Source organism: Erinaceus europaeus, chromosome 4, assembly GCF_950295315.1.
Source record: "Erinaceus europaeus chromosome 4, mEriEur2.1, whole genome shotgun sequence".
NCBI classification, from domain to species: Eukaryota; Metazoa; Chordata; class Mammalia; order Eulipotyphla; family Erinaceidae; genus Erinaceus; species Erinaceus europaeus.
Window position 1 is genome coordinate 9,100,496 of NC_080165.1, and position 27,016 is coordinate 9,127,511.

The 27,016-nt window shown below is 43.7% G+C and overlaps 1 protein-coding gene across 1 annotated transcript in view; it reads left to right on the forward strand.

Moving 5' to 3' along the window:
* Positions 1–27,016, forward strand: part of TNFRSF21 (TNF receptor superfamily member 21) — a 79,336-nt gene that overhangs the window by 32,466 nt on the left and 19,854 nt on the right. The window contains exon 4 of the mRNA XM_007517839.3: positions 22,326–22,591. Within this exon, the coding sequence (XP_007517901.1) occupies positions 22,326–22,591 (266 nt within the window). The remainder of the gene's footprint in view (positions 1–22,325; positions 22,592–27,016) is intronic.

Here is a 27,016-nt window from a genome sequence, read left to right on the forward strand (position 1 = left end):
TACTTTGTGCCACCTGCACTTAACCTGCTGCGCTACCACCCAGCCCCCAAATATAAAGATTTTTAGGGTAGGTTCTTTGCACTAAATTGCCAAAAATACCAGCAGGAATTATTCTTCAGAGCTAGTGAAGGCTTTCAGGATACAGTGCTTTAGTATATGCAAAAACTGGCTATAAAAATATAAAGATATATTCTTTCTTTCAAAGTAAAACATGTTGGCTTATGAACACTGGAGAGCAGGGTAATTTGAAGATAAAATGACTATAATTCAAAGACCAAAACAACCTTGTAAATGTTTAAGTATTTGTTTTTAGCTGGAATGGAAATGGATTAGCCTTGTGGATGGCCTTACATAGATAAGCTTGTGGCAGTAATATGGTTTATCAGCGGTCAGAGAGACAAGCAATGGAGGGGAAGAGTTGGGAAGAAGTCATTTATCAGGGCTAGGTGGTGGCGTACCTGGTTGAGCGTACATGTTCAAGGACCCAGGTTTGAGCCCCCAGCCCCCACCTGCAGGGGAAAAGCTTTACAAGTTGTGAAGCAGGGCTGCAGGTGTCTCTGTTTCTCTCTGTCCCCCTTCCTCTCTATTTCTGGCTGTCTCTATCAAATGAATAAAGGTAGCAAAACAAACAAAAAGTTATCTAAGACTAAAGCTTACATCAATAAGACTGGGTTCTAAATGCTTCATTTGCAATTCCATGAAGACCAGTTAAGTACAAAGATTTTGGTGGCCACGGAAGTGGTCTAGCAGGTAGAATGCAGGACATGCAAGTCTGAGGCTCCAGGTCCCATCCCCAATAGCACAAATGACAGAGCAGAGATGTTGTCTCTTTCTCTCTCTCCCCCTCCTTCTCTCTTGAAATAAAAACACTCTTGTAGAGGGTATGGAGCTAGGGGCCGGGCAGTGGCACTTAGTATGAAGCGCAAGGACCGGTACAAGGATCCCAGTTCGAGTCCTCAGTTCCCCACTTGCAGGGGAGTCGCTTCATAAGTAGTGATGCAGGTCTAGGTGTCTATCTTTCTTTCTCCCTTTCTGTCCACCCCCCCCTCCATTTTCTCCCTGTCTTATAAAAAGAAAAGAAAGAAATAGAAAAAAATGTCAGCAGAAATGGTGGACTCATTGTCAGGCACCAAGCCACAGTGATAACCCTGGAGGCATTTCTATTATATGAAGATGACCCTAGGCTACATGGAAATGATAGCGGGAGCTGTGTTCCAATAAAACTTTAGTTGTACAAATAGATGGTTCATACTGCAGGGCTTTGACTGTATTTGATCCAGCCCATAGATTTTCTGCCTCTCTGACTTGCTCAGCTTAAATGAAGAGTCTCGTTCTTCTTGATGATGATGATGATTTTCAGTTTTCAGCAATTAGTAGCAAGAGCTGAGGAGACAAGACAGTGGTTTTATGGGAGGTTCCACTTTCTGTCTCCAGCACCACTGACAGCTAGAACTGAGTGGGGCTCTGGCCAAAAAAAAAAAAAAAAAGCTGATGGGGGGAAAAGAGAAAGGGAAAGAAAGAGAGAAATAAAGAAAGAAAAGGCAGAAGAAAGAAAAAGAAAGAAAGAGGAAAGGAAAACAGAAAAGCACTGTCTTCTGTTGTTTTCGACGGGTTATGTCGTTTTCACCGGGCTGGCTTCACGGGCGGGAAACAGACGACCAGGGACTCATGGTTGAGCTGTAGGCAGTATCTCTTTATTCATGCAGGACGCAGCACAATCTAAGCCGAGCTAAGTTAAACTCAAAGTACAGTACTCTAAAACTCACAATGCTGTCTTTATATATACTTGCCAAGTAAGGTGGAAATAGGATGTGACATAGAGAGGGTGGAGAGAAAAGTGACTGGTGAAAATCAGAGTGTGACAAAGAGGGGGCAGATTAGGCGAGAATCCTATCACTGAACCACAAATGCCCTGGAGGGAGGGTGGAACTTGTTAACAGTGGTTATGTAAATAGAATGAAGTGGTTATGTAAATAGAATAGTGTTAAGCAGAGGGGATTTAAACCAAATGAAACAGAAGGGGTCTCATGCATACCAACAGTCTTCCTGCTCTGTTGAAGAGATAGGTAACATGTCAGAATAATCAGATAGGTATGGTGGTTAGGAAAAGGTGTCAATTATCCTGGTATTTTTCCTTAAAACTTGTTCCACACCTTCTCAGTCAGTCTCTCTCTCTTTCTCTCTCTCTCTCCCAGTACAGTTCAGTTTTACCTTATGGCTCTGCCTCTAGGAGTATCTGCTACAAACTGTCTCTTAAAGCAATGCAAAGCATAAAATAGGAGGGGGTGACTTGGATTCATTGTTGTAGTTATTATTGTTATTGATGTCATTGCTGTTGGATAGGACAGAGAGAAATGGAGAGAGGAGGGGAAGACGGGGGGGGGGGCGGGGGGAGAGAAAGAAAGATACCTACAGACCTGTTTCACTTCTTGTGAAGCGACTCCCCTGCAGGTGGGGAGCCGGGGGCTCGAACCGGGATCCTTATGTTGGTTCTTGTGCTTCACGCCATGTGCGCTTAACCCGCTACTGCCCGACTCCCGGCACAGTCTCATTCCTAAAGGGCTGGACTGCGGTTCCAAGGAGAACTTTGGGCAACGAAGATTGCACTGGTTTGTTTAAGTCCAGACACAGCTCTGCTGCTCAAAGCCTGGGTGGGCCTGTTCAGAGCACTTCCTCTCTCTAAATCTCCATCTGGCATGTGAAGTGAGATCTAAATCCATCACAGGAGGGCCTCCAGATTGTGATCAGTGTGGTTGTTTTTGCCATAACTGAACAGACTGCTGCCACAACGACATCTATCAGAGAAAGCACTACCCTGGTCAGTCTGTCTGTCCGTCCGTCAGCATGCTATGTCCTGGGTGACAGTTTGCTGTTACTTAGAGATAAGAGGAGGAACTCCAAACTGATGCCGAAGGAGGAAGGATATGCTCATTACCACACGAAAGAGTGTTCCCTCAAGCTTGTAATAGAGTGAGGTCAAGGCAGCAACCATTTTCACTTAAGCCAGGATGTGCGTTGGGGAGGACCGTGAGGACATGTGGTAATTCTGAAAGCGCCTAGAGAGAAACTGAGGCATTTTAGGAGTATGTGTGGCCGGGATTACGTAGTTATTGCAGAACTTATGCTTTGAGTCCTTCAGTCATTTCCAAGTGTGTCACCTTACTGCAAAAGGCAGTGCTTTATCAGGTATCTTGTTCATTTCTGAATTTTATGCTGTGAGAGACTTGGGTCTCTCCCTATGGGCCAGGGAACCCCAATTACAAAGAGAACTCCTGAGCAAAGCAGGTACCCCTGGTAAATTCTTGACTTGTTTTGAAAAAACAAAACACTGTTCAACGCAGGGATCAACAGCTCATCTTCATCAACTTGTAAGCAACGAGCAGATTCTGGGATATACGTCTGCTGGCCGCACAACTCTTCCATTCCAGCTCACTGTCACTTAAGAGGTTGGTGGAGGCTTTTAGAAAGAGAAGGGCGAAGATGGGATGACCCCACTCGGAGACAGAAGTTGGAAAAATAGGAGCAGCAAGGAAAGCACAGAACAGAACTTGGACTGGAGTTGGTGTACTGCACCAACGTAAAGGTCTCTGGGGTGGGGGTGGGAGTGGGGGTGGCGGGTGAGTTCAGGTCCTGGAACTTGATGGTGGAGGAGGGCCTAGTGGGGGTTTGAATTGTTATGTGGAAAACTGAGAAATGTTACATGTGTGCCAGCTACTGTATTTTACTGTTGGCTGTAAATAAAGGGGAAAAATAGAGAAAAAAACGACATTGAGGTTTTCAATGTACTGAAACCCTCTTCCTTCACACACACACACATACACACACATATATATATATATTTAACTATATTTATTAGATAGAGACAGAGAAATTGAGAGGGGAGGAGAAGAAATAGAGATGGAGACAAAGAGACACCTGCAGCTCTACTTCACCACTCGTGAAGCTTTCCTCCTGCAGGTGGGGACCAGGGGCTTGAACTCGTGTCCTTGCACACTGTAGAGTGTGTTCTTAACCAGGTGTGTCACCTCCTGCCTCCCCTCCTCATATATTCTTGTCATTCCCCAATAGTGTAAATGTTACTCTCTCCACTGAATTGGGTTCTTAAATTAGTAGGAAACTCCACATCCACGCATCCTTGTAATTTGTTGCGACATTGTGCTTAACAAGATAATCTAAAAATTTGCGGTCGATTCTGAAAAATGTGGGGCATTTCCCTCGTTTAAACGTAGAAGGCAGAATTGATAGACATGGTGTATTCTTTTCCAGAAAGACAGTGTGTGAGTGGGGTCTCACCTGTAGGTAGGTGATGGCTGAGTGCCCTGTAGGACATGTCAAAGGTGCGGTCACAGCTCTTCTTGTTCACCTGCATTTTTCTGTAGCCGTGACAGCTATGAACTCATCCAGGGAAAAGAGCCATGGGCGTATTAGTTTAGAGGAAGAACTAGTCTTACATTTATCTAGCATTTATACCTCTTTATTCTGCTTTTTTGCTGTGTTCCCTCCTGTTTGAAAGTTGTTGTCCAGAGGTTGAATTATTTTTCTAAAGAGAAGCTAAATAGTGAGTCTGCCTGCCCCTGAATTACTTGTACATGACTGAAGCAGGGTAACATGGTACGTGAAGTCAACTTACCTGTGGGCACTGCGTTGCACTGCTCTGACGTAATGGAGGAAGTTTTTATTATTATTATTATTTTTTATAATTTTTGTAAAGTTTTTTATGTATAAAAAGGAAACATGGACTAAACCATGGAATAAGAGCATACATCTTCCCACAGTTCCCACCACCAGACCTCTGTATCCCCTCTCCTCCCGATAGCTTTCCTATTCTCTATCTAGCCTCCGGGAGTATGGAATCAGGGTCATTGTGGGGTGCAGAAGGTGGAAGGTCTGGCTTCTGTAATTGCTTCCCTGCTGAACATGGGTGTTGACAGGTGGATTCATACGCCCAGTCTGCCTCTCTCTTTCTCTAGTGGGGAAGGGCTCTGGGAAAGCTGGGCTCCAGGACACATGGGTGGGGTTGTCTGTCCAGGGAAGTCTGGTTGGCTGGCATCATGCTACCATCTGTAACCTGGTTGTTTGTTGGGAAACTGTGCCGATGCAGTCACATCCACCATGTTGTCCCCTCAGGATATTGTCAATTCTCACGAGAGTTGAACCTATATTCCCAGAGTGCCTTGCTCCACCACGTTGTCCCCTCAGGGTATTGTCAATTCCTGCGAGAGTTGAAAACAAGTCCTGCGAGAGTTGAAATGCAGAGGTACTCTCCGGAGTACCTTTCCCGACCAATCCTGTCCCGACTTCCACTTCCACTTTTTATCCTATAAAGCCTGCTGCTGCTGCGGGTCCCCCTCTCTCTTTGCCCCTTTTCACCTCTGCGCCCAGACACAGAGAAGGGTGCTGCGCGTAGCGGGAGGCGGCCATTTTGCTAGCTCCATGTGGCCTGAACTGCTGCGCTCTCACCCAACTCTGAGGTGCCCATGTGAATAAAGATTTGTGTTGACTCTCCTCTCTGCTCTTCTCTCTCCCCGGCAACACAGCCCGACAGTGGTTGAGAAGAGAGTTAACATACAAAGCCAAACAAATTGTTGACCAGTCATGGACCTAAGGGCTGGAATAGTGCAGATGAAGAGCTGGGGGGGGGGGTGTGCTCCATTTTATAGATAACTAGTAGGCATATTTTAGTTAAATTCCAAAGGGACTGTGGCTATACTATTTATTTATTTTTGCCCCTGAGCCTGAAATCTGATATACAGGTGGATCCAAGTTATTGTCTGGGGAGATGATGCCCTGGCTGGAAAAAGGGCCAGAAAGTTGGATCAGGAAAGATAGTAGCTTCCTAATATGGGAAAGGGGTATAAATATTGTTGACTGTAAACACCACTGATTTGATGTGATCTGGGGCCCATAATCAGCTTAGGATCCTGTGTGACCTCTGAATCCCTGTAGATCTGAGCTCACAATTCTGTGGTCATGAATAGGAACATTCCAGGCTGCCCCAATATTGACCTGTCTTCCTAAGGTGTAGCATAGAGTATGTTGTCCATCCTCCCATCGGAGGCTGGAACATTCTCTACTGTTAATGATCTAAGTTGAGGGCAAGGTCCTATGGGGGCCCACAAAGGGGTCTATTATGTTGTTCCTGATAGAGATAACCGGTAACAATGCAGAGAGGGATTTATTCGAGGTCTAGGCACATCAAGTCTGTTTGGGAATCTCAGGACTCCCCGACTAGGGCCCCAGCGGATGGGGTGGCCTGATAGTGACTAAAGAGTCATTGTTAAAGTATGCCAGTCTCTTGCCCTTATTCAGCTTTTGTAGTCCTTTCTTTGATAAGGTTAGCTTTGGACTGAGTGAGAGAACTGTAATAGGAAGTAGGTGAGGAGGGTATCTAAGTCTAAGTAGACACTATTTCATTAGGAACTTGATACTGGCTTACTACAGACTGTTGTGTATTTTTGCTTTCAGGTATATATTTTGCCCTAATTTATGGATACATGTGAACATATGTTCTATTTTATGGGACCTGGTCTATATCTAGGTGTTGGGGCTTTGTTAGGAAGTGAACCTCCTGGAATGGAATTAGAGAATCCTATGAAAGGAAAGGTCTTACCCAAGTAATGAGGGTGAAGGATTGACATTTTTCTTCCTGAGCCTAGCAGCTAAACAACAACACGTTCCTTCTCATCTGTGTGTTGCCTTCAGACCGAACTCAGTGACAACTTCTCCCTCCCTCCCAGGTCCTTATGAAACTCAGTAACAGGCTTAGCAAAAACATTTCCTTTCTTCCCACTTGCGATGTCCCCATTACTGTTGACCCAAGTGTGGGAGAATTGTTTTTTTTTTTTTTGGGGGGGGGGGTTATTGCTGGGGCTTCTCTGTGCCTGCACTAGGAATCCACTACTTCTGGAAGCTATTTTTTCCCTTTTGTTGCCCTTATTGTTTATTGTTGTCGTTGTTTTGGACAGGACAGGACAGAGAGAAATCATGAGAGGGTAGGGAGACAGTGAGGGGGAGAGAAAGACCTGTTTCACTGCCTGTGAAGCGACTCCCCTGCAGGTGGGCAGCTGGGGGCTCAAACCAGGATCTTTACTCCGGTCCTTGCGCTTTGTGCCACGTGCGCTTAACCCACTGAGCTACCTACTACCTGGCCCCTGGGAGAATTGGTTTTTATTGGGTGTTATGAAGCAGACATGTTTCCAGAGTCAGTTTTGCAGGCTTCGTCCTCTTTCTAAGATAGCAATGAGATGCAACTCCACTGTGAGCACACTTCCCATATAGATATTTCCTAGACGCAGCAGTGCACGGTTAGGGGGCCGATGTCACGTAACTAGAAGCTGTGCCTGGACATATTTGAACAGTTTTAATATACTTTTCATTCAGGCTTTAAGGAATGACAAAACCCCATCATGTACAGTGTTGGAAATGAAGAATGAATATGTTAAGAATTTCAGAATAAGTGTTTCTCCACTTGAATTGTTTTCTAAAGTGAGTTCAGTATGCTTGCTACTAGTGACATAAAGAAGAACAAGAGACAACAGACTGTGACTATGAATCTTTCTTAGCATCTTTAAAAGAAAGATCTCTATGATTTTGTACCTATGTTTCTTTAACTTAGACTTGCACAGTGCTTATGGAATGCTATATGCTGTTTTATGCACTGTAGAAATATCAACTTGTTTTTCATAAATAAGTGTTAGGCTGTTATCACTGTACAGGTAGAAAAAACCAAGATATAGATTTCCTAACTTGATCAAGGTAACCTACAGTAGGGAAGCTTTGTGAGTGATGAAGCAGGTCTGCAGGTGTCTCTCTCTCTTTCTCTCCCTCCCTATCTCCCTTCCCTGCTCAGTTTCTCTCTGCCCTTTCAAGTGAAAATAGAAAGAGGTAGGAAGTTAGATTGGGGTGTTTTTATTTTTTAAAAAACATTTCCAGAGTACCACCCTGGTTCTGGTGGGCATTGAACTTGGGACCTCATGCTTGAGAGTCCAGTGCTTGATTGTCCTGGACCAGAGAGATGAATTTTCTACCAGTCTGACTCTAGGCAGTGCCCCTTGAGTTGTAGAATATGGATTTTTCTTCAGTTGTCTAAGGCTAGAACTTGATAGGTTTTTATCTGAGTTTTTTTTTTTTAAACCATGTTCAGTCAAGAAGATTTTATTCCCTTTAGCATGACCCAGTTCTGATATCAAAAATACCACAAAACAAACAACAGTAATGAATTCTTTTCTGCGACTGTTCAATTTCTCATGTTACACTTTTTTTTTCTCCTTAGGTTGCTTAGGGGAGAAAAAATTTATGGTGTCAGGTACTCAATGACCAAGGTCTCTTCAGGGCACTTTTTTTTTTTTTTAAAGGTTGTTTCAAATAAGTCAGAGGTGATGGAGCCCTGCAAATCTGAACTCACATCTGTTAAACATGGTCAGTCCCAGACAAGCAAACAGCAGCTGTCTGCAACCCAAGAAGCCCTCCTTCCTTTGCCAGAAACCTCCTTGACTGAAAAGTCCAGTCATCCTGCTTGTCAGCCCAGATTTCCTATGGGAAGTAGGCTTGAAGTGTAAACATTGGGAAGCCGGTCTGAAGGGAGATTATTCCATCCACGAGACACAGCTGTTTTACAGCAGCAGGAAAGGGAAGGCTCTTTTCCATTCCCTTCAGTCTCTGCCTTTTCTACCTTGGTTTCCGGTAATCCCTGCTGAGTGGATAACACCGTTTTGTTTAGCCTGGTAGGATGATTGGGGATTAGAAGGAGGAAAGCCTCTTATCATCACATCCTAAAAAGTTTCTGTTGTTGGAAAGGTTAGGAGTTGAACCTTCACCCTTGGGAGTTTGTAGCTATTGTCTCCCCAGAGACCAACTCCAGTCCAAGTTCTGCTTAGTGTTCTCTCTTCTGGTCTGCTTTTTCAACTTCTGCCTGAGAGGGAGATCACCCCATATTCATCCTTCTGTTTCTGACTTATTTCACTTAACATGATTCATTCAAGCTCCATCCAAGGCGGACTGAAAATGGTGAAATCACCATTTTCTATAGTTGAGTAGCATTCCATTATATATATAAGCCATAACTTGCTCAGCCACTCATCTGTTATTGGACAACTGGGTTGCTTCCAGGTTTGGGCTCATACACACTGTGCTGCTATGAACATGAGTAAACACAGATCTTTTTGGATGGGTTGATAAATCATTCTTCATGAGATCTTGGGTGTCCAGGTCACACTGTATAGGGGCTGGTCAAGGGCCCTGATTTCATTCCCCTCTCCCCACCTGCAGTGGGGGCTCTTCATGAATAAAGAAGCAGGTCTGCAGGTATCTTTCTCTCCCCCTTCTATGTCCCCCACCCCTCAATTTCTGTCTGTCCTTTCAAATAAAAATAGAAAGAAAAGGAAAAATGGCCTTCAGAGGCAGTGAATTCTTTGCACAGGCACCGAGTCCCAGCGATCACAATAATTCTGGTGGCAAATACATAAAAAAAAAAAAATTGCAGAATTTACATAGAATTCACCATTGAAGCTTATAGATGGCACATCCGATTTCAAAAAAATAGGTGGGTTCAAGTTTATAAATTTAAAAAGGTATAGTTCTCACTACAATTCATTAATAAGACTATTAATGAAATATTCTGTGATTTTTCTTTTTTTGTAAAATTATGTCACTAAGGAAAAAAAAAGCCTTGTAGCCAGGATATGAAATGTGCTATCCAGGGCTGGCAAAATAGCTCAGTTGGATAGTGTACTGACTGCCTCACCATGGGGCAACTCAAATTTGAGAGTAGCTTATACTGCTGCATTGAAGAAAGCTTCAGTGCAGAGGTCTCCTTCACTGTCTCTCTCTCTCTGTTTGTCTATATCTTAAGAAAAAAAAAAAGCTAAGACAAAGCAATGCACTAATTAAAGTAGCCTTCACGTGTCTTGTTGGCTGAGAGGTAGCAGCAGTTTAGACCTAATCTCTCCTTTCTCACATGACCCGGCATTGTTCAGTTCTTGTTTTTTTCCTTTTCTTGCTTAATTCCCCCTGGGCTCTAGATCACTGTACTCTTCCAATTCTTCTCTCGCTCTCTTGGCTCCTTGGCTGGCTCCTCTTCAGCCAACTTGCAAACAGCTCAGTGCCCCAAGAGACATAGACTCTTTTCGACCTGTATGCTCTCCCTCGCCTAGGAAACCATGGCTTGAAATACCATCGGCTAATTCCCAAGTGCATACTTCCAGCCTGGATCTTACAGCTGCAAATAGGATGGGAATGTTCACCTCCCTACTTGATAGACCCAGATCCCAGGTCTAGAGGAGGTACCTCGTACTTCAGAACTGGGGCTGGGGAGACAGCATAGTCATCTGTAAAAAAGAAAAGAAAAGAAAAGAAAATAGACACATACCAAACCATTCCTCCCCACCAGTCATCCACTGCAGTCAAGTTGCTCCTTGTTCTCTCACTTGATGTTTCATCCACCACTAAATCCTATTTGCTTGATCTTCAAAATACAGGCAGAAGTTGATCACTTCCTTTTATTTTTGATGGGGCTGGGCAGTGGCTCACGCAGTTAAATCTTGCAAGGAACCAGATTTGACCCCTCATTCCCTGCCCACCTGGAGGGGGGATGCTTCATGAGTGGTGAAGCAAAGGAGGTTTGCAGGTGTCTCTCTTTTTCTTCTCTATCTCTCCCTTCTTAACTTTTTTTTTTTTTTTTTTGGTCTTACTGGACAAAATGATGAGCGAAAAAGAAAGAAGAAAAGGAAAGGAGAAGGAAAGGAAGGGAAGGGAAGGGAAGGGAAGGGAAGGGAAGGGAAGGGAAGGGAAGGGAAGGGAAGGGAAGGGAAGGGAAAGGAAAGGAAAGGAAAGGAAAGGAAAGGAAAGGAAAGGAAAGGAAAGGAAAGGAAAGGAAAGGAAAAGAAAAAAATGGCTGCCAGAAGCAGTGGATTTGTAGTGCCAGCATTGAGGCCCAGCAAATAAAAGGGGGGGGGGAAGGTGAGAGAGGAGGGTAGAAGGAGAGAGAGACACCCAGAGGGAGAGGCTAGATCCATAGCCCCTCTTGGGTTTTGGCAGCAAAATCTTAGAATTGCAGTACACTGAAATTGAGGAAAGTGAAGCCCAGAATGAAGACAAAGGAAAGTTTAAATACAGCAGCCAAGGAAAAGGTGGGAAACTCCATTTGGGGTCAAGAGTCCATCTGGGGGGAGCTAGGAAGCCACGCTGGGGGGACCACTGTTGGTCTTTACGTAGGGTCCTGTTACTTTGTCTGGCATGGGCATGGTCATGGCATGGGTCATAAGATTCATGATCCATTTCTGGTTGGAGATGTCTGGTGCAGGCAGGGGTAAATCTTCCCGTGCGGTGAGTGGTCTATTTATTCTCAGCATGGTCCTTCCCATCTGTTTCAACAAGATAAGTTCTTCCCATGAGCATAGGGGAGTCAGGGCTCAGCATATATCCTTCATAAACTATACAAGAAAACCCAGGAACCCAGTAAATGAGAGAAGATATTTGTATATCACATATCAGACAAGTGACTGATATCAAACGTCTATTCGGAACTGGTCCAGATCTACAAAGGAAGCAAAAATAACCAAATAAAAAAGTGGGCCCAAAACTAGATAGTTTTCTAAAGAAGTGATTACACATGGCCCATAGACACATGAAGAAATGCTCTACTTTGCTCAGCACTAAGGAAAGGCAAATTAAAATGACGCTAAGATACCATTTCCCACCTGAGAAAATGGCTTACATCAACAAACCAGGAAATGGCAGGTGTTGAGGGTTGTGGAGAAGCGAGAACTCTGCTTCCTTGCTGGTGGGAATGCCAACTGATACAAACCCTTTGCAAGACTGTATGGACAGTACTTAACCAAATAAAAATGGAGTTAGCTTGTGATCCCAGCAATACCGCTCTTAGGCATTTATCCACTGACTGTTGAAACACTAATTAGAAGGGACGTACCTGCACACCTATGTTAATAGCTGTATTATTCACAATAACCAAATAACCAAAGAGGGAAACCAGCCTCAATATCCATCAACAGATGACTGGCTAAAGAAGTTAGGGCATATATATCCCATGGAATACTATTCTGCAATCAAAAAGATGATATTGTGTCCTTTGGGATGAAATGGGTGGAACTGGAGGTGATTATGCTTAGAGAAGTAAGTGAAGAGAATAAGGCAACTCCCAGATGGTTTCACTCATCCTTGGTATCAAGAGATCTGATTTGCTTGAACTCGCCAAGAAAAAAAAAAATCCAAACAAAAGAGAATCAGATAAACTGTAAGACCTGTGAGAACTATGATGATTCTCTTTTCGAGGTAGGAGGGTGGGGGGTACAGAACGTTGGTGGTGAGTCTGGTGTGAAACTATACATTGTAATCTTTCAGTCTCGTAACATATTACTAATGGTCAAATAAAGTAAAAGGAGAAACACACACTGAAGCCTCTTCCTCCATTGCCAAGATGGTGGCACCCTAGCCAGTGAACGTCTCCTGCAGCCTGTGAGACCGAATGCTTGCAAAGTTAAGCTCGCTGGGGACTTGCATGTGGTGCAGCAGCGCAATTATTAGTAGATACGTACTCCCCTGTGCTCCATTTGTGCCTGAGACTCTAACCCTCACCATTCTCCGTTCGGGTCTCGCCAGCAGCCCCAGCAGCCTTCCAGCCCTCCCTCTCCTCTCCCACAGCAACACCGTTCCTTCTTTCCTTCCTTCCTTCCTTCCTTCCTTCCTTCCTTCCTTCCTTCCTTCCTTCCTTCCTTCCTTCCTTCCTTCCTTCCCACCTGCTATTCCCCAGGCTTGTCATCTCCCATCCTCTAGATGTCTTCATAGATCACTCTCTTCTCTCCTCGGCCTCTTCATTAAAACGTTCAACCTCAGAGTGCCTTTCTTTCCGATAGGGGGTTAAAGACCCCATATCTAGCATTACAACCCTGCCCTCCCTTAGTCTCTTTGTTGGCTTCATCTTTCTCCTCAGCACTGCTCACGAACCAGTGAGTTACTATTTTCAGGGAACGCAAGATCCCAGTGCTGATGAGGCAGTTTCCTGTGTGCAGTGACAGTAGACACAGCATTGTTGGCATCCTAAAATATGGGCTACTGCAGAACACATGTGGGCTTGTTGCTGCCAAGCCATACTCAGGACGACTTATCTCTGCATGTGGATGCTTGGAGTGGGGAGAGCCAGGGACTCTACCTCCTTTGAGCTCTGCTGATGAATCTCCCTCAGTGAGAAAGGGGAACTGACAGAGGAAGAATTTTTTTTTTTTTTTTTTAAAGCAAGAACTGAGTTCCTATGTCAGGAAGTTCACACCACAGTTTGTCTCTTCATATTATTATAGAGACCGGGGTTCAGGCAAGGACACGGTCTAAAGGGCGTGTGCTTCTCAGTGGCTCAACTTACTAATGAGATGATGATAAAGGGTGTGTGTGTGTGTGTGTGTGTTTGTGTGTGTGTGTGTGTGTGTGTGTGTGTGTGTGTGCAGAGGGTAGTTTGAGGCAAGAGAAAAGGACAAAAAGGCTCTGTCTATAATTCATGAGAATATGCGTATTGTGTGTGTGTGTGTGTGTTTATCTTATTTTAGACTATGGATGATTTAGTAGGTGTGAAGCTTGGGCAAAAAAAAAAGTCCCTAAAAGTAATCTCTGAGACATGACCAGAATTTTGAACATTGATTCCCAGAATGCTGGTACCAGAGATGACCTCACTGATAGCCCTGCCCCCCTAGGGAGAGATAGCAACAAGCTGAGGGTATGGATCCACCTGCCAACATCCATGTCCAGCAGAAAAACAATTGCAGAAACCAGAACTCCCACCTCGTGCACCCCATAGAGAACTTCGGTCTATAGTCCCAGTGGGGGAGAAATAATAAGGGAAGATGACCAGAGGGCTCTGAACTCCCGACTCCATCGGGACCTGGAGAGAGAAGGAAAAGGGAGGGACATTCGGATGTGGTAATAGGTGTATGTGTGACTTAGAAAGAAAGAAAAGATGGGACCATAAGGGGAAGAAAAGGCAAGTATATACAAACATTGACAGATAGTTGTAGAAATAATAGTTAACCCATATCTACAACCTTAAGTGAACTTCTGTAGCTTACAATGGAAGGATTGGGGATCCAGTACTCAGGTGGTGGGAACTGTTCAGAGTTGTACCTATTATCTTCGAATTTTTTAAAAATTTTATTTATAAAAAGGAAGCACTAACAAAACCATAGCATAAGAGGGGTACAACTCGGGGGCCGAGTTCCAGTGCACAAGGACCCAGGTTTGAGTCCCTGGTCCCTACCTGCAGGGTGAAAGCTTCATGAGTGGTGAAGTAGGGTTGCAGGTGTCTCTCTTTCTCTCTATGCCCCCCCTTCCCTCTTGATTTCTGCCAGTCTCTTCCAATAAATAAAGATAATAAAAAAAGAGGGCTACAACTCCAGACAATCCCCACCACCAGAACTCCGTATCCCATCCCCTCCCCTGATAGCTTTCCTATTCTTGATCCCTCTGGGAGTATGGACCCAGGGTCATTGTGGGGTGCAGAAGGTGGAAGGTCTGGCTTCTGCCATTGCTTCCCCGCTGAACATGGGCGTTGAGTATCTTGTAATTTTGTAAGTTGATACTAAGTCACTAATAGAGTTAAGTAAGAAGAAGAAGAATGCTAGTGCCAGGCTTACGCTGTCCTTCCGTTTGCAAGACTGGTATCATAGCATGTGCCTAGTGAGAGCACACCTTGTGTGGGTGGGAGTGGGCATCAGGGTAGCTGAGCCTATGTCCTGTTTTCTCTCCATGTGTCTCAGGATGCTGCTGTGTATCTGAAACCAGCATGGCCAGTTCGAGCCCCGGCTCCCCACCTGCTGGTGGGTTTGCTTCACAAGCAGTAAAGCAGGTCTGCAGGTGTCTTTCTCTCTCTCTTTCTCTCTCTCCTTCTCTGTTTTCCCCTTCCCCTCTCAATTTATTTCTGTCCTATCCAAAAACAAACAAACAACAAAAGTCAAGAAAATGGCCACCAGGATCAGTGGTTTCATAGTGCAGGCACTGAGCCCCAGACATAACCCTGGCGGCAAAAATAAAAAGAAGAAAGAAGCCAGCATGGCTTCTGTCCTGGGAGACGTCTGTCCTGGGAGGAGGTTGTGTCTTAATCGTCCTCATGGGGACTTTCTCATTATTGTTTTCCTTTATGGTTCTCTTTCTAAAAGAATAACGAGAAGTGATGTGATATTTAACAAGTGTAGGGAATGCAGTCAGAATGCTTAACTAAATCTTTCAGATGCTGAGGATTTGCTACTGTGAAAAGTTTAAAAACATGTTCCCCTCTTTGAATAATCCTCTTGCTTGCATAGCAGGACACCCAGAGTTGTTGTTGTTGTTATTGTAGTTGTGGTTATTATTATTTCCCTAACATGGACACTGTGAGGGATCCTAGAGATTGCCATCTGACCCAGGTCAGTGCACTTGCAAATTATGGGATTGAAATCATATCTTGTGGTTGTAAAGTTCATCATTTTTCGGCTACCTGAACATTAAAATTCACAAACCTTTTTCCCTGGAGAGCTTCTCAGACTCCATTTCTGGCAAGTATAACCCTTTCATTATAGAGCTTGACTCCTTCAGTGATGTCTTTATAAACTTGCCTTCCAGAGCTCCAGTGCCTGACATCCTAGGAAAGTGACGCTAAGCCTTACACCCCAGTTTGTCAGCTCTTGAGTGGGTTGAGGGCTGAGTTGCAACAAAGGCCTTATGCTATTCTTAATGAACAAAATACTTCCTACTGTCATTACTTAAAATTATTATATTTTTAAATTTTTTATAATCTTTATTTATTGGATAGAAACAGCCAGAAATAGAGAAGGAAGGGGGTGATAGAGAGGGAAAGAGACAGACACCTGCAGCCCTGCCTCACCACTCGTGAAGCTTTCCCCTTGCAGGTGGGAACTGGGGGCACGAACCTGGGTCCTTTCGCACTGTGACGTGTGCTTCACCAGGTGCGCCACCACTCGGCGCCTAAAATTATTATTTTAAGTAAGCATTATTATTCTTGTAAACCTTTATTTTATTTTGATTACTATTTGGTGGAACCTGACTTTCATGCATAAATGGTCTCACTCCTCCAGGTTGCTTATTCATTCAGAGAAAGAGGAAGGAAAATAGAGATAGATGGAGAGAGAGAGAGAGAGAGAGAGAGAGAGGGAGAGAGAGAGAGGAATAACAAAGCCAGTGTCATAGAATCTCCCATGTGGAGGCCAGGACAAACTTGGACTGGAAGAGTTATTTCTTCAGCCCTGTTTTACCCTGCTCCTCCCTTCTTAAGGTACTGTTACTTTATTTTCATTTAATTATTATTATTATTATTACTATTTTCTACTAGAAAACTGCTCAGTTCTGGTTTATGGTGGTACTGATGTAGGGAACTGACCCCAGGACCTGAGAGTCTCAGGCATGAGAGTCTTTTTGCATTTTTATTATGCCATCTGACATCCGTTTAAAGAAAACAAACTTATAACTCCCAAAGAAAACCTTCTCAGCTCCTGCGAACTAGTGGAGTGGCCTTGAACCAGTCACACAGATCTTCCTACAGGAGAAACTTCACCAAGGAAATAAAACACATTAAAAAAACACAACGCTGTGTGGTAGCACACCTGGCTGAGTGTACACATTATCATGCACAAGGATCTGTGTTCGAGCTCCCAATCCTTCCTCACCTGTAGGATGAGTGGTATAGCTGGGTTGCAAGAATCTTCTTTCTTTCTCCTCTCTGTCTCTTCTTCTCAATTTCTCTCTTTCCTAGTAAATAAATATGAAAATTATATGTAAGTCCTGTATATATATATATATATATATATATATATATATATATATGATTTATATAATTTCATGTCACATATCGGTTAGATTGATATATCAATCTGTTAAGTATGATTTAAAAAGAAAGCATAAAATAAACATCAAGTAAAGTAATAAAATACAAAGGCCAATTTCCCTGCCACCCAGCTCAGTCAGTGGGACCTTGAGATTCCGTCTATGAACTTCCTCCACTATAACAGCGATATTTCTCTCTGTTCCATGTATCTGCTTTGACTTCATTATCCACTGCTTTTCTTTATTGGTGGTATTGCTTAGTATTTAGTATGTCTCACTTTTTTAATTTTTATTTTCAAAGTCTGATCACATTTTGGTGTTCACGGGTACTTTTTTTTTTTTTTTTTTAAGATTTTATTTATTTATTCATGAGAAAGATAGAAGGAGAGAGAGAACCAGACATCACTTTGGTACATGTGCTGCCGGGGAATGAACTTCAGGACCTCATGCTTGAGAGCCCAGTGCTTTATCCATGGCACCACCTCCATGGGTACTTTCTTTTCTTGATGATAAGCTCTGTGAAGATTTCAGTTCATCCAATACCAAGGTGTAGCGGGCACTCAAGAAATACTCTTGAAATACCCCCCCCCCCTTTTCCACATTTGGTGGTGGTGATGGAGTAGGATAGGGTACAGTGAACTCAAAGACAGCTTTTGAATACTCCCCCCGATCCTGATGGAGTTTCATAATCATGTATTATGCTTAGGGACTGCTTTCTCCAGAAGTGGTTCTTCCTGCCACTGTTAGATAGCTACATTTATTATGTATTTTGCCTTTAGCATTTTTACGGGGGCTCAGTGTCTGCTCTGTGACTCCAGCACTCTTGCTGGTCCTCACCCCACCCCGCCCCCATTTCTTTCCTTTACTGATAAAGACAGAGAGAAGGAAAGAGGGAGGAAAGAAAAGATAGACCCACAGAACTGTCTCACCACTCATGGAGCCTCCTCCAACCCTGCAGGTGGGTCCCGAGGACTAGAACCCAAGTCCTTGCACATGGTGACGTGTGTGCATCACTGACTGTGCCATTCACAGGCACCTGCCATCTTGGATTCATCAACCCCCAAACGAGAGGCCCTTGTGAGTTAACTCCATGGCTTCATAATACAACAGTAAGAATTGGGTTTTAGATTTAACTTTCTTCTTCTTCTAGCGTTTGCCCTTCTTCCGTAGCCAGTCAACAGCGTCAGGTTGAGCCTGATGTAAAGTTTCGAGACCTCCTTTGAATCTGGAGAGGTGGCAGTCATTGACTATGTGGATCATAGTCTGTCTGGAGCCGCAGGGGCAGTTCGGGTCGTCTCTGGCTCCCCAGCGATGGAACATAGCGGCGCACCGGCCATGGCCTGTTCGATAGCGATGGAGGAGGGCCCAATCATCATGTGCTAGGTCAAAGCCGGGTTGACGCTCGCAGGGGTCTGTGATGAGGTGTTTGTTCTTGACCTCAGCTGACTGCCAACTCTGTTTCCAAGAGACTGGAACAGAGAAGTTCAGTGTAGGCGTAGGGGACCAGATTGGATGACGAGACGTCAAGCGTTGGACAGGGTGGGCGAAGATATCCGCGTATATTGGCAGATCCGGTCGAGCGTAGACGCGGGAAATGAACTTAGATGATGCCGCATCCCGACGAATATCTGGCGGGGCGATGTTGCTAAGAACTGGCAGCCATGGAACCGGGGTGGAACGGATGGTTCCAGAAATGATCCTCATGGAGGAATATAATTTGGAATCGACCAAGTGGACATGGGGGCTACGGAACCATACTGGGGCACAGTATTCTGCAGTGGAATAGCATAATGCCAGAGATGATGATCGCAGTGTGGAAGTGGCCGCGCCCCATGAGGAGCTGGCCAGTCTTGCAATGATGTGATTCCTCGCGCCCACCTTTGCTGCAGTTTTTATGAGATGTTCATGAAATGACAGCGTGCGATCGAGAGTAACGCCAAGATAGACTGGCTGGGCTTCATGCCGGATTCTCGTATCGCCAAGCTGCACATTAAGCTCATGCGAGGCCGAGGCATGGTGTAAATGGAAAACAGATGATACCGTTTTTGCAGTGCTAGGGATTAGTCGCCATTTTTTACAGTAATCAGATATCAGAGACATGTCTTTCGTGAGTGTTTCTCGAGGATGTCGAACTTTGATGCCTGAGTTGCTAGGAAACTTATTGTGTCCTCTTTTTTGTATGTGGGTGTACTTTCCCCCCTTTATTTCGTGGCTAAAAAAAGGCTATATAAACACTGGGTTTTTGGGAAAAGGAGCTGTTGTTAAGCTTAAGCCTTTTAAGCTCTGTAATTAGACTACAAAGACTGTGTACTTGTATCAGAAATGTATTTCGTCTTAAGTTTGTGTGTGTGTGTTTGTGTGTGTGTGCACGCTCAGTGTATGGAGCATTTATAATAAGGGGGTACTTCCAAAAATAAGTCAGCTCTAGAAAATGTTAATCAGCTCACCCCCAGGGACCAAAGTGAGTCTCTCCATTGTGCAGATGAAGAAACAGACATGGCAGTTAGTGGTCTGCTGAGGGCTACTCTGTCATTGGCATTATGCATGAAGTTTTAGGCAGTGATCCCTGTACACGAGAGCTCAGTCATGTTTCCACATATGACACTGTGAACCCTCGTCAGATTGACCTAAATGAAGATTCAGTCTCACAAGTCTGGTTGTTTAGAAGAATCAATCACAATTAACTGGCATTCTTAACGTTACCTGTAAGGTTTTAAATAGGACTTTTTTTTTTTTTTAAGGAGCCAGTCTGTTGGAAATCATAAAGCTATCTGGTAAATATTGCAATGAAAACAGCAAAAGCAACTGACTCAAGTGTGTCATGCTGCCAGGGAAACAGAGAAGTACAAGACTGTTGCAGTTCCTAGAGTCTGCCTTTACAGTTGACCCGAAAGCAGCCTTCTACTAGGAGAATGTTTTCTCCTCCTCCTCCACCTCCTCCTCCTCTCCCTCTTTCACCTTTCTCTTTCCCTCCCCCTTTCCTCCTTCCTGATTGTTCACTTGTCATGGGTTTGATCACTTGGGCTGATTTTTAGGAAAGGAGAAAGGGAAAGGAAGGGATGAAGGAAGGAAAAAAGGAAGGCAGGCAGACAGGCAGGCACCACAACACTGAAATGTGGGATCTAGGCTGGAACCTGGCTTATGGCCATGACAAAACAAGCAAACACGTTACTCAAGGAGGGTATTTTACTCACCTAGAACTTATTATTATATCTTATTTTTTTAAAAAAAAAAAGATTTAATACTGATTTACAAAATTATAATGTAATAGGGATATAATTCTATATAATTCCCACTGCCAGAGTTCTGTGCCCCATCCCTGTCATTGTAATATGAAAGCTTGAAGACGTTCACTGAGCCAATACCTAACATAATATCTGAAAAGACAGTAGTGAGTGTTGTTCTGTCGTTCTGACTGTTGTCTTTCTTACAACTATGCAGTGAACTTAAGAAACTGAAAAGAGGTCAGAACATGGAATTATGTTATACAGTGCGCAAAGAATAAAGAGCATAGAATTAAAAGATGTTCTTTTTTATTTGGTCATCAGTGGGATTTCAGAGGCAAAGCGAGAGAGAAAGACGCTACAGAACTAAAGCCTCCCTTTGGGCTCAGACTCGGATTGTGTCCTTGATAAAACGAGCGCACTATCTCGTTGATCCTAAAGGAGTTATCCCATTGGAGCTGGTACATTGCCTGGTGATACAGCGTTCATTATTGTCAGAGTCTGAACACCTTTCACCTAGGTAGTTTTAATTCTTGGTTTTTTTTTCTTTTCTTTTTTCCTTAGATTTTATGAAATTGCAAGATTTTTAATCTGAGTGGTTTTAATTTATTTGTTTCCAGGTGTTGATAGCAGTAACTAAAATATTACTTGTTTTACTTACTTTGATTTTGACTTTATTTTAAAATTCTAAATGGTTTGTTTATTTACTTATTTATTTTAATCAGAGCACTGCTTAGCTGCTCTGGTTTATGGAGGTGCAGGAGATTGAACCTGGGACCTTGGATCCTCAGACAAGAGAATCTCTTTGCGGAACTATTGTGTTATCTACCCCTGCCCTTAACATTTAATTAATTTATTTATTACAGGATAAAGACAGAGAGAAACTGAGAAGAGAGGAGGAAATAGGGAGAAATAGAGAGCAAGAAAGACACTTGCAGCCCTGCTTCGCCATCATGAACCTTTGCTCCTGTAGTTGGGGACCAGGGGCTTGAACCTGTGTCATTGCATACTGTACTGCGTGCGCTTAACCAGATGCACCACCGCCTGGCCTCTTGAGTTAACTCTTTTTTGGGGAGGGAGGACTTGTTAATACTGCCAAGATAGCTCCTTCTTCTGGATTCAGGAAAGTGCCTAACTAGACCGCCAGAGTGGACACCTGTGGCTGGCTGATGAAGTGGATTCCTTTGAAGCAGGGAAGGTGTGCTTGTTCCTTGAAACCAGTTAGACGTGAGCTCAGACTGGCAGCGCCTGAGCTTACACAGGCTTCTGTGCTAAATAGGAATAGAAATGGGCCGGAGGTCAGATCAATGGAGTTAACCATTAATGGTATTTACATACTTTCCTCATGTTGGGGGTTACTCTTTGCCCTAACCCAGCTTGCTAGTGACACCATCTTCCCCTACAATATTTTTAGTCCACCGTGCATATTAGTGATCAGGCTCCAGCAAAAGTACTGACTGAAGTCATATTCCCCTCCACCCCCCAGAACATACCTAAAATAGACTTCCTAGCCCCTTCCTACGTGCATACCACTTATTTTACCTGCTCTTTTCCTACCTTTGGGTTCCTGTGATTAAACACTTTGTCCTGCTTTATATCTTACAACCTTTGATTCTATCCAGACTCCCTGGCCATAGGACACCACCAACATGTCCTGGAGCTCTGCTTCCCCAGAGCCCTTCCCCACTAGGGAAAGAAACAGGCTGGGAGTATGGATCCACCTGCCAACGTTCATGTTCAGCCGGGAAGCAATTACAGAAGCCAGACCTTCCACCTTCTGCCTCCCACAGTGACCCTGGGTCCATGCTCCCAGAGGGATAAAGAATAGGAAAGCTGGGAGTCTGGCAGTAGGGAGGTGGATTAAGCCACATAGCGCAAAGTGCAAGGACCGACGTAAGGATCCCGGTTTGAGCCCCCAGCTCCCCACCTGCAGAGGAGTCGATTCACAGGCTGTGAAGCAAGTCTTCAGGTGTCTGTCTTTCTCTCCCCTTCTTTGTCTTCCCCTCCTCTCTCCATTTCTCTCTGTCCTATCCAACAACAACGACATCAATAACAACAGTAATAATAACTACAACAATAAAACAAGGGCAACAAAAGGGAATAAATAAATAAAATAAATATTAAAAAAAGAATAGGAAAGCTATCAGGGGAAGGGATGGAATACGGAGTTCTGGTGGTGGGAACTGTATGGCATTATACCACATTATCTAAAACAAACATATAACCGGTAGACATTATATAATGACCGTGCCTCACATGCTTGTGTTTGGTTTGTCTTGGCTTCAGGTATCGACATCCTGAAGCTTGTAGCAGCCCAAGTGGGAAGCCAGTGGAAAGATATTTATCAGTTTCTGTGCAATGCCAGTGAGAAGGAGGTGGCCGCTTTCTCCAACGGGTACACAGCAGACCATGAGCGGGCCTATGCCGCCCTGCAGCACTGGACCATCCGGGGGCCCGAGGCCAGCCTTGCCCAGTTAATCAGTGCCCTGCGCCAGCACCGGCGTACGGACGTGGTGGAGAAGATCCGGGGACTGATGGAAGATACCACCCAGGTAAGAAACCCAGGGTTGTCTGTCGTTTCTGTGAACCTGTTTGTCCCTGTGCTTCAAATTTTACCAAATAAGGGGAAAATAGCTCGTATTGGGTTCACAAAAAAGCCAGAAAGGGAAGGAAATCGATGGGATGATCCCACACATAGAAGTTGAAAAATAAGGACAGAAGGGAAAAACAGTAAGTAGAACTTGGACTGTATTTAGTGTAGGGGCACCAAAGTTAAGGACTCTAGGGTGGGGGGAGTGTTCAGATCCTGTTCCATGATGGTGAAGGAGGGCCTGGGGGGTTGTTTAGAGTCTTATCTGGAAAACTGAGAAGTGTTACACATGTACTGTATCTTACTGTCGACTGTAAACCATTAATTCCCCCAGTAAAGAAAATAAAAAGATAAAAAATGAAAAGACTTCAAAAAAAAAAAAAAAAGAAAAAGAAAAAAGGGACCGGGTGGTGGCGTACCTGGTTGAGCGCATATGTTACAGTGCTCAGGGACCAAGGTTCAAGCCCCCGGTCCCCACCCTGCAGGGAGAAAGCTTTGCAAGTGGTGAAGCAGGGCTGCAGGTGTCTCTCTTTCTCCCTATCTCCCCTACGGTCTCAATTTCTGGCTGTAATTATCCAATAAATAAAGATAATAAGAAAATACTTAGAAAAAAAAAGAAATCACTGTTTAAAACCTTTCCAGCAAATTGCAAAGATTAGCAGTAGTGTCTTAAGCAGAAGCTCTGGCTGTTTTATTCAGCCAGGTGTACTTGTTGTTACCTAGCATATAGTCTCATTTGACAGAACACACTTTAAATCAGGCCAAGGAGGAAACCGGTGTTCTAGAGGCAAAATGTTCACCTTCCACAAAATGCATTGCCCCACCCTGAAAATGCCATTGGAGACCTGAGTGGAGAAAAATCCTGAGTGGAGACCTTAGAACTCTGAATATATTCTGCCAGTCCCTTCTAGCTTTTAGAGTTTATCTTGAGAAGTTAGTTAATAGTCTCATGGATTTCTCTTCTAGAAGACTACTTGCTTTTGTCTAACAGCCTTCAGAACTCTCCCATGTTTGCCGTTTAAACTATTATGTGTCTAAGTCACCTTAAGTTTGGATAAATTTTTCCAGGAACTTTTTTAGCTTCCTGGATTAGGAAGTCTATTCCTTTTAATTTGGGGATAGTTTCCGGTAATTCTTTTTTACATTCTTGTTTTAAATACATTTTTGATTACTTATTTTTGTGATCTTTATTTATTGGATAGAGACAGTCAGAAGTTGAGAGGAGAGGGGGAGATAGAGAGGAAGAGAGACAGAGAAACACTTGCTACACTGCTTCACCACTTGGCAAAGCTTTCCCCCTGCAGGTGGGGACTGGGAGCTTGAACCCAAGTCCTTTGTAACATGTGTAACATGTGCGCTCAACCAGATGTGCCACCACCCAGCCCCTCTGACAGAATTTATCTTTTTCCATCACTTCTTTTTTTGATTTTTATTCCTACTAGGGTTATTGCTGGGGACAGGTCACTGCACTGTAAACCCTCAACTCTCAGCAGCCATTTTACCTTTCTCTCTCTCTTTTATTTGATAGGACAGAGAGAAATTGAGAGGGCATGGAGAAAGAAAAATAGATACCTGCAGACGTGCTTCACAGGTAACCTAGTCTTGAAGATGGGGAGTGAGGCTCTAATACAGGTCCATGCATATGGTAACATATACATTCAACCAGCTGTGCTACCGCCTGCCCCTTCATTTTCGAAAAAAAATTTAATTTATTTTTGAGGGAGCTATGAACAGAGAGAGAAGGGGAACTAGAGAATCCGGTATATGTGCTGCTAGGTATTAAGCTGGGGGCTTTGTCTCTGAAAGTCCAGTGCTTACTCATCCTGGTACTTCCCAGACCACTCCATTGTTTCATTTTGATTTCTTGTCCTTAACTTTTTTTTAAAAAGTAAATGTTCCCACTAATGTTCCCTGGAGCTCCAATTCTCAGAGCCCCGCCCCACTAGGGAAAGAGAGAGACAGGCTGGGAGTATGGATCCACCTGCCAACACCCATGTTCAGTGGGGAATCAATTACAGAAGCCAGATCTTCCACCTTCAGCATCTCACAATGACCCTGGGTCCATGCTCCCAGAGGGATAAAGAATAGGAAAGTTATCAGGGGAGGGAGTGGGATATGGAGTTCTGGTGGTGGGTGGGAATTGTGTGAAGTGGTACCGTTCTCATCCTATAATTTTGTCAGTGTTTCCTTTTTATATATAAAAAAATTTTTACTTAAAAAAGTAAATGTTTTGGTAATCAGTATATACACTTAGGCTTTAACAATTCCAGCTTGATAGTTTTTATTATGTAATTGGAGAATTTCTCTGTGGTTACAGTTTTTAAAGGCAATTACTCATATATTTGGCTTTACACATGCAAAGGTACTACTTGTTTTACATTTGTCCTGCTCCCTTTTTGTTGTTCTTTGGGTTAATTATTTTTTATTATTCCACTTTTCCTCCTCTGCTATCTAGCTATCATTTTACTTAACTATTCATGAATGTCATAGATTAGAATATGTGGAAGATATTTTATGAATATTCACTTTTTCACTGTCTCCAAATGATGTAACATTCTTAGAAGACTTAGTCCTTTTTTATTTTTAAAATATTTTATTTATTTATTTATTCCTTTTGTTGCCCTTGTTGTTTTATTGTTGTAGTTATCATTGATATCCTCTTTGTTGGAGAGGACAGAAAGAAATGGAGAGAAGAGGGGAACAGAGACGGGGAGAGAAAGATAGACACCTGCAGACCTGCGTCACCACCTGTGAAGCGATTCCCCTGCAGGTGGGGAGCCGGGGGCTCGAACGAGGATTCTTATGCTGGTCCTTGCACTTTGCGCCATGTGCACTTAACCCACTGTGCTACCGCCCACCTCCCAAGAAGACTTAGTTTTTTTGCATTGCATTTTTTTGTTGCCATGAGCTGTAATACTATACATTTTAGTCTTTAAAGGTTTTTTTTTTTAAATTATACTTTATTCATTCCCTTTTGTTGCCCTTGTTTTATTGTTGTAGTCGTTGTTGGATAGGACAGAGAGAAATGGAGAGAGGAGGGGAAGATAGAGAGGGGGAGAGAAAGACAGACACCAGCAGGCCAGCTTCACTGCCTGTGAAGCGACTCCCCTGCAGGTGGGGAGCCGGGGCTCGAACCGGGATCCTTCCGCTGGTCCTTGCCCTTTGAGCCACGTGCACTTAACCCGCTGTGCCCGATTCCCCAAGCGATTTTTTTCCCCTCTTGTTACCCCTGTTGTTTATCGTTGTTGCAGTTATTACTGCTGTTGTTATTGCTGTTGTTGGATAGGACAGAGAGAAATGGAGAGAGGAGGGGAAGACAGACGCCTGCAGACCTGCTTCATCGCCTATGAAGTGACTCCCCTTCAGGTGGGGAGCCAGAGGCTGGAAACCCCGATCCCTATGCTGGTCCTTGCACTTTGCGCCACGTGCTGTTAACCTGCTGCGCCACCACCTGGCTCCCAAAGGTTTTTTTTTTTTTTTTCATTTCTTTATTGGGGAATTAATACTTTACATTCAACAGTAAATACAATAGTTTGTACATGCATAACATTCCCCAGATTCCCATTTAACAATACAATCCCCACTATGTCATTCATCATTTTTCATGGACCTGTATTCTCCCTACCCACCCACCCACCCACCCACCCCAGAGTCTTTTACTTTGGTGTAATATTCCAATTCCATTTCAGGTTCAACTTGTGTTTTCTTTTCTAATCTTGTTTTTCAACTTCTGCCTGAGAGTGAGATCATCCCATATTCATCCTTCTGTTTCTGACTTAGTTCACTCAACATGATTTTTTCAAGGTCCATCCAAGATCGGCTGAAAACAGTGAAGTCACCATTTTTTACAGCTGAGTAGTATTCCATCGTGTATCTAGACCACAACTTGCTCAGCCACTCATCTGTTGTTGGACACCTGGGTTGCTTCCAGGTTTTGGCTATTACAAATTGTGCTGCTAAGAACATATATGTACACAGATCTTTTTGGATGGATGTGTTGGGTTCCTTAGGATATATCCCCAGGAGAGGAATTGCAGGGTCATAGGGTAGGTCCATTTCTAGCCTTCTGAGAGTTCTCCAGACTGTTCTCCACAGAGGTTGGACCCATTGACATTCCCATCAGCAGTGCAGGAGGGTTCAAAGGTTTTTTTTTAATACAATCTGAGTTCACATAAATTTGCCTGCAGACTGATTTTTTCCGTTCTTCATTCCTCCTGTAACTTTAGCTTCTACTTAAGATTATTTTTTTCTTGTGTAAAGACTACTTCACAGTGTAGGCTTCTTGCAATAAATTCTGGCTTTGTTTGTCTGGAAAAGGCTTACCAATAAGTGAGTAAATAAAGAAATTGCATTATAGGTCCTGCGGTTTTAAAGGATAGCTGGAAAA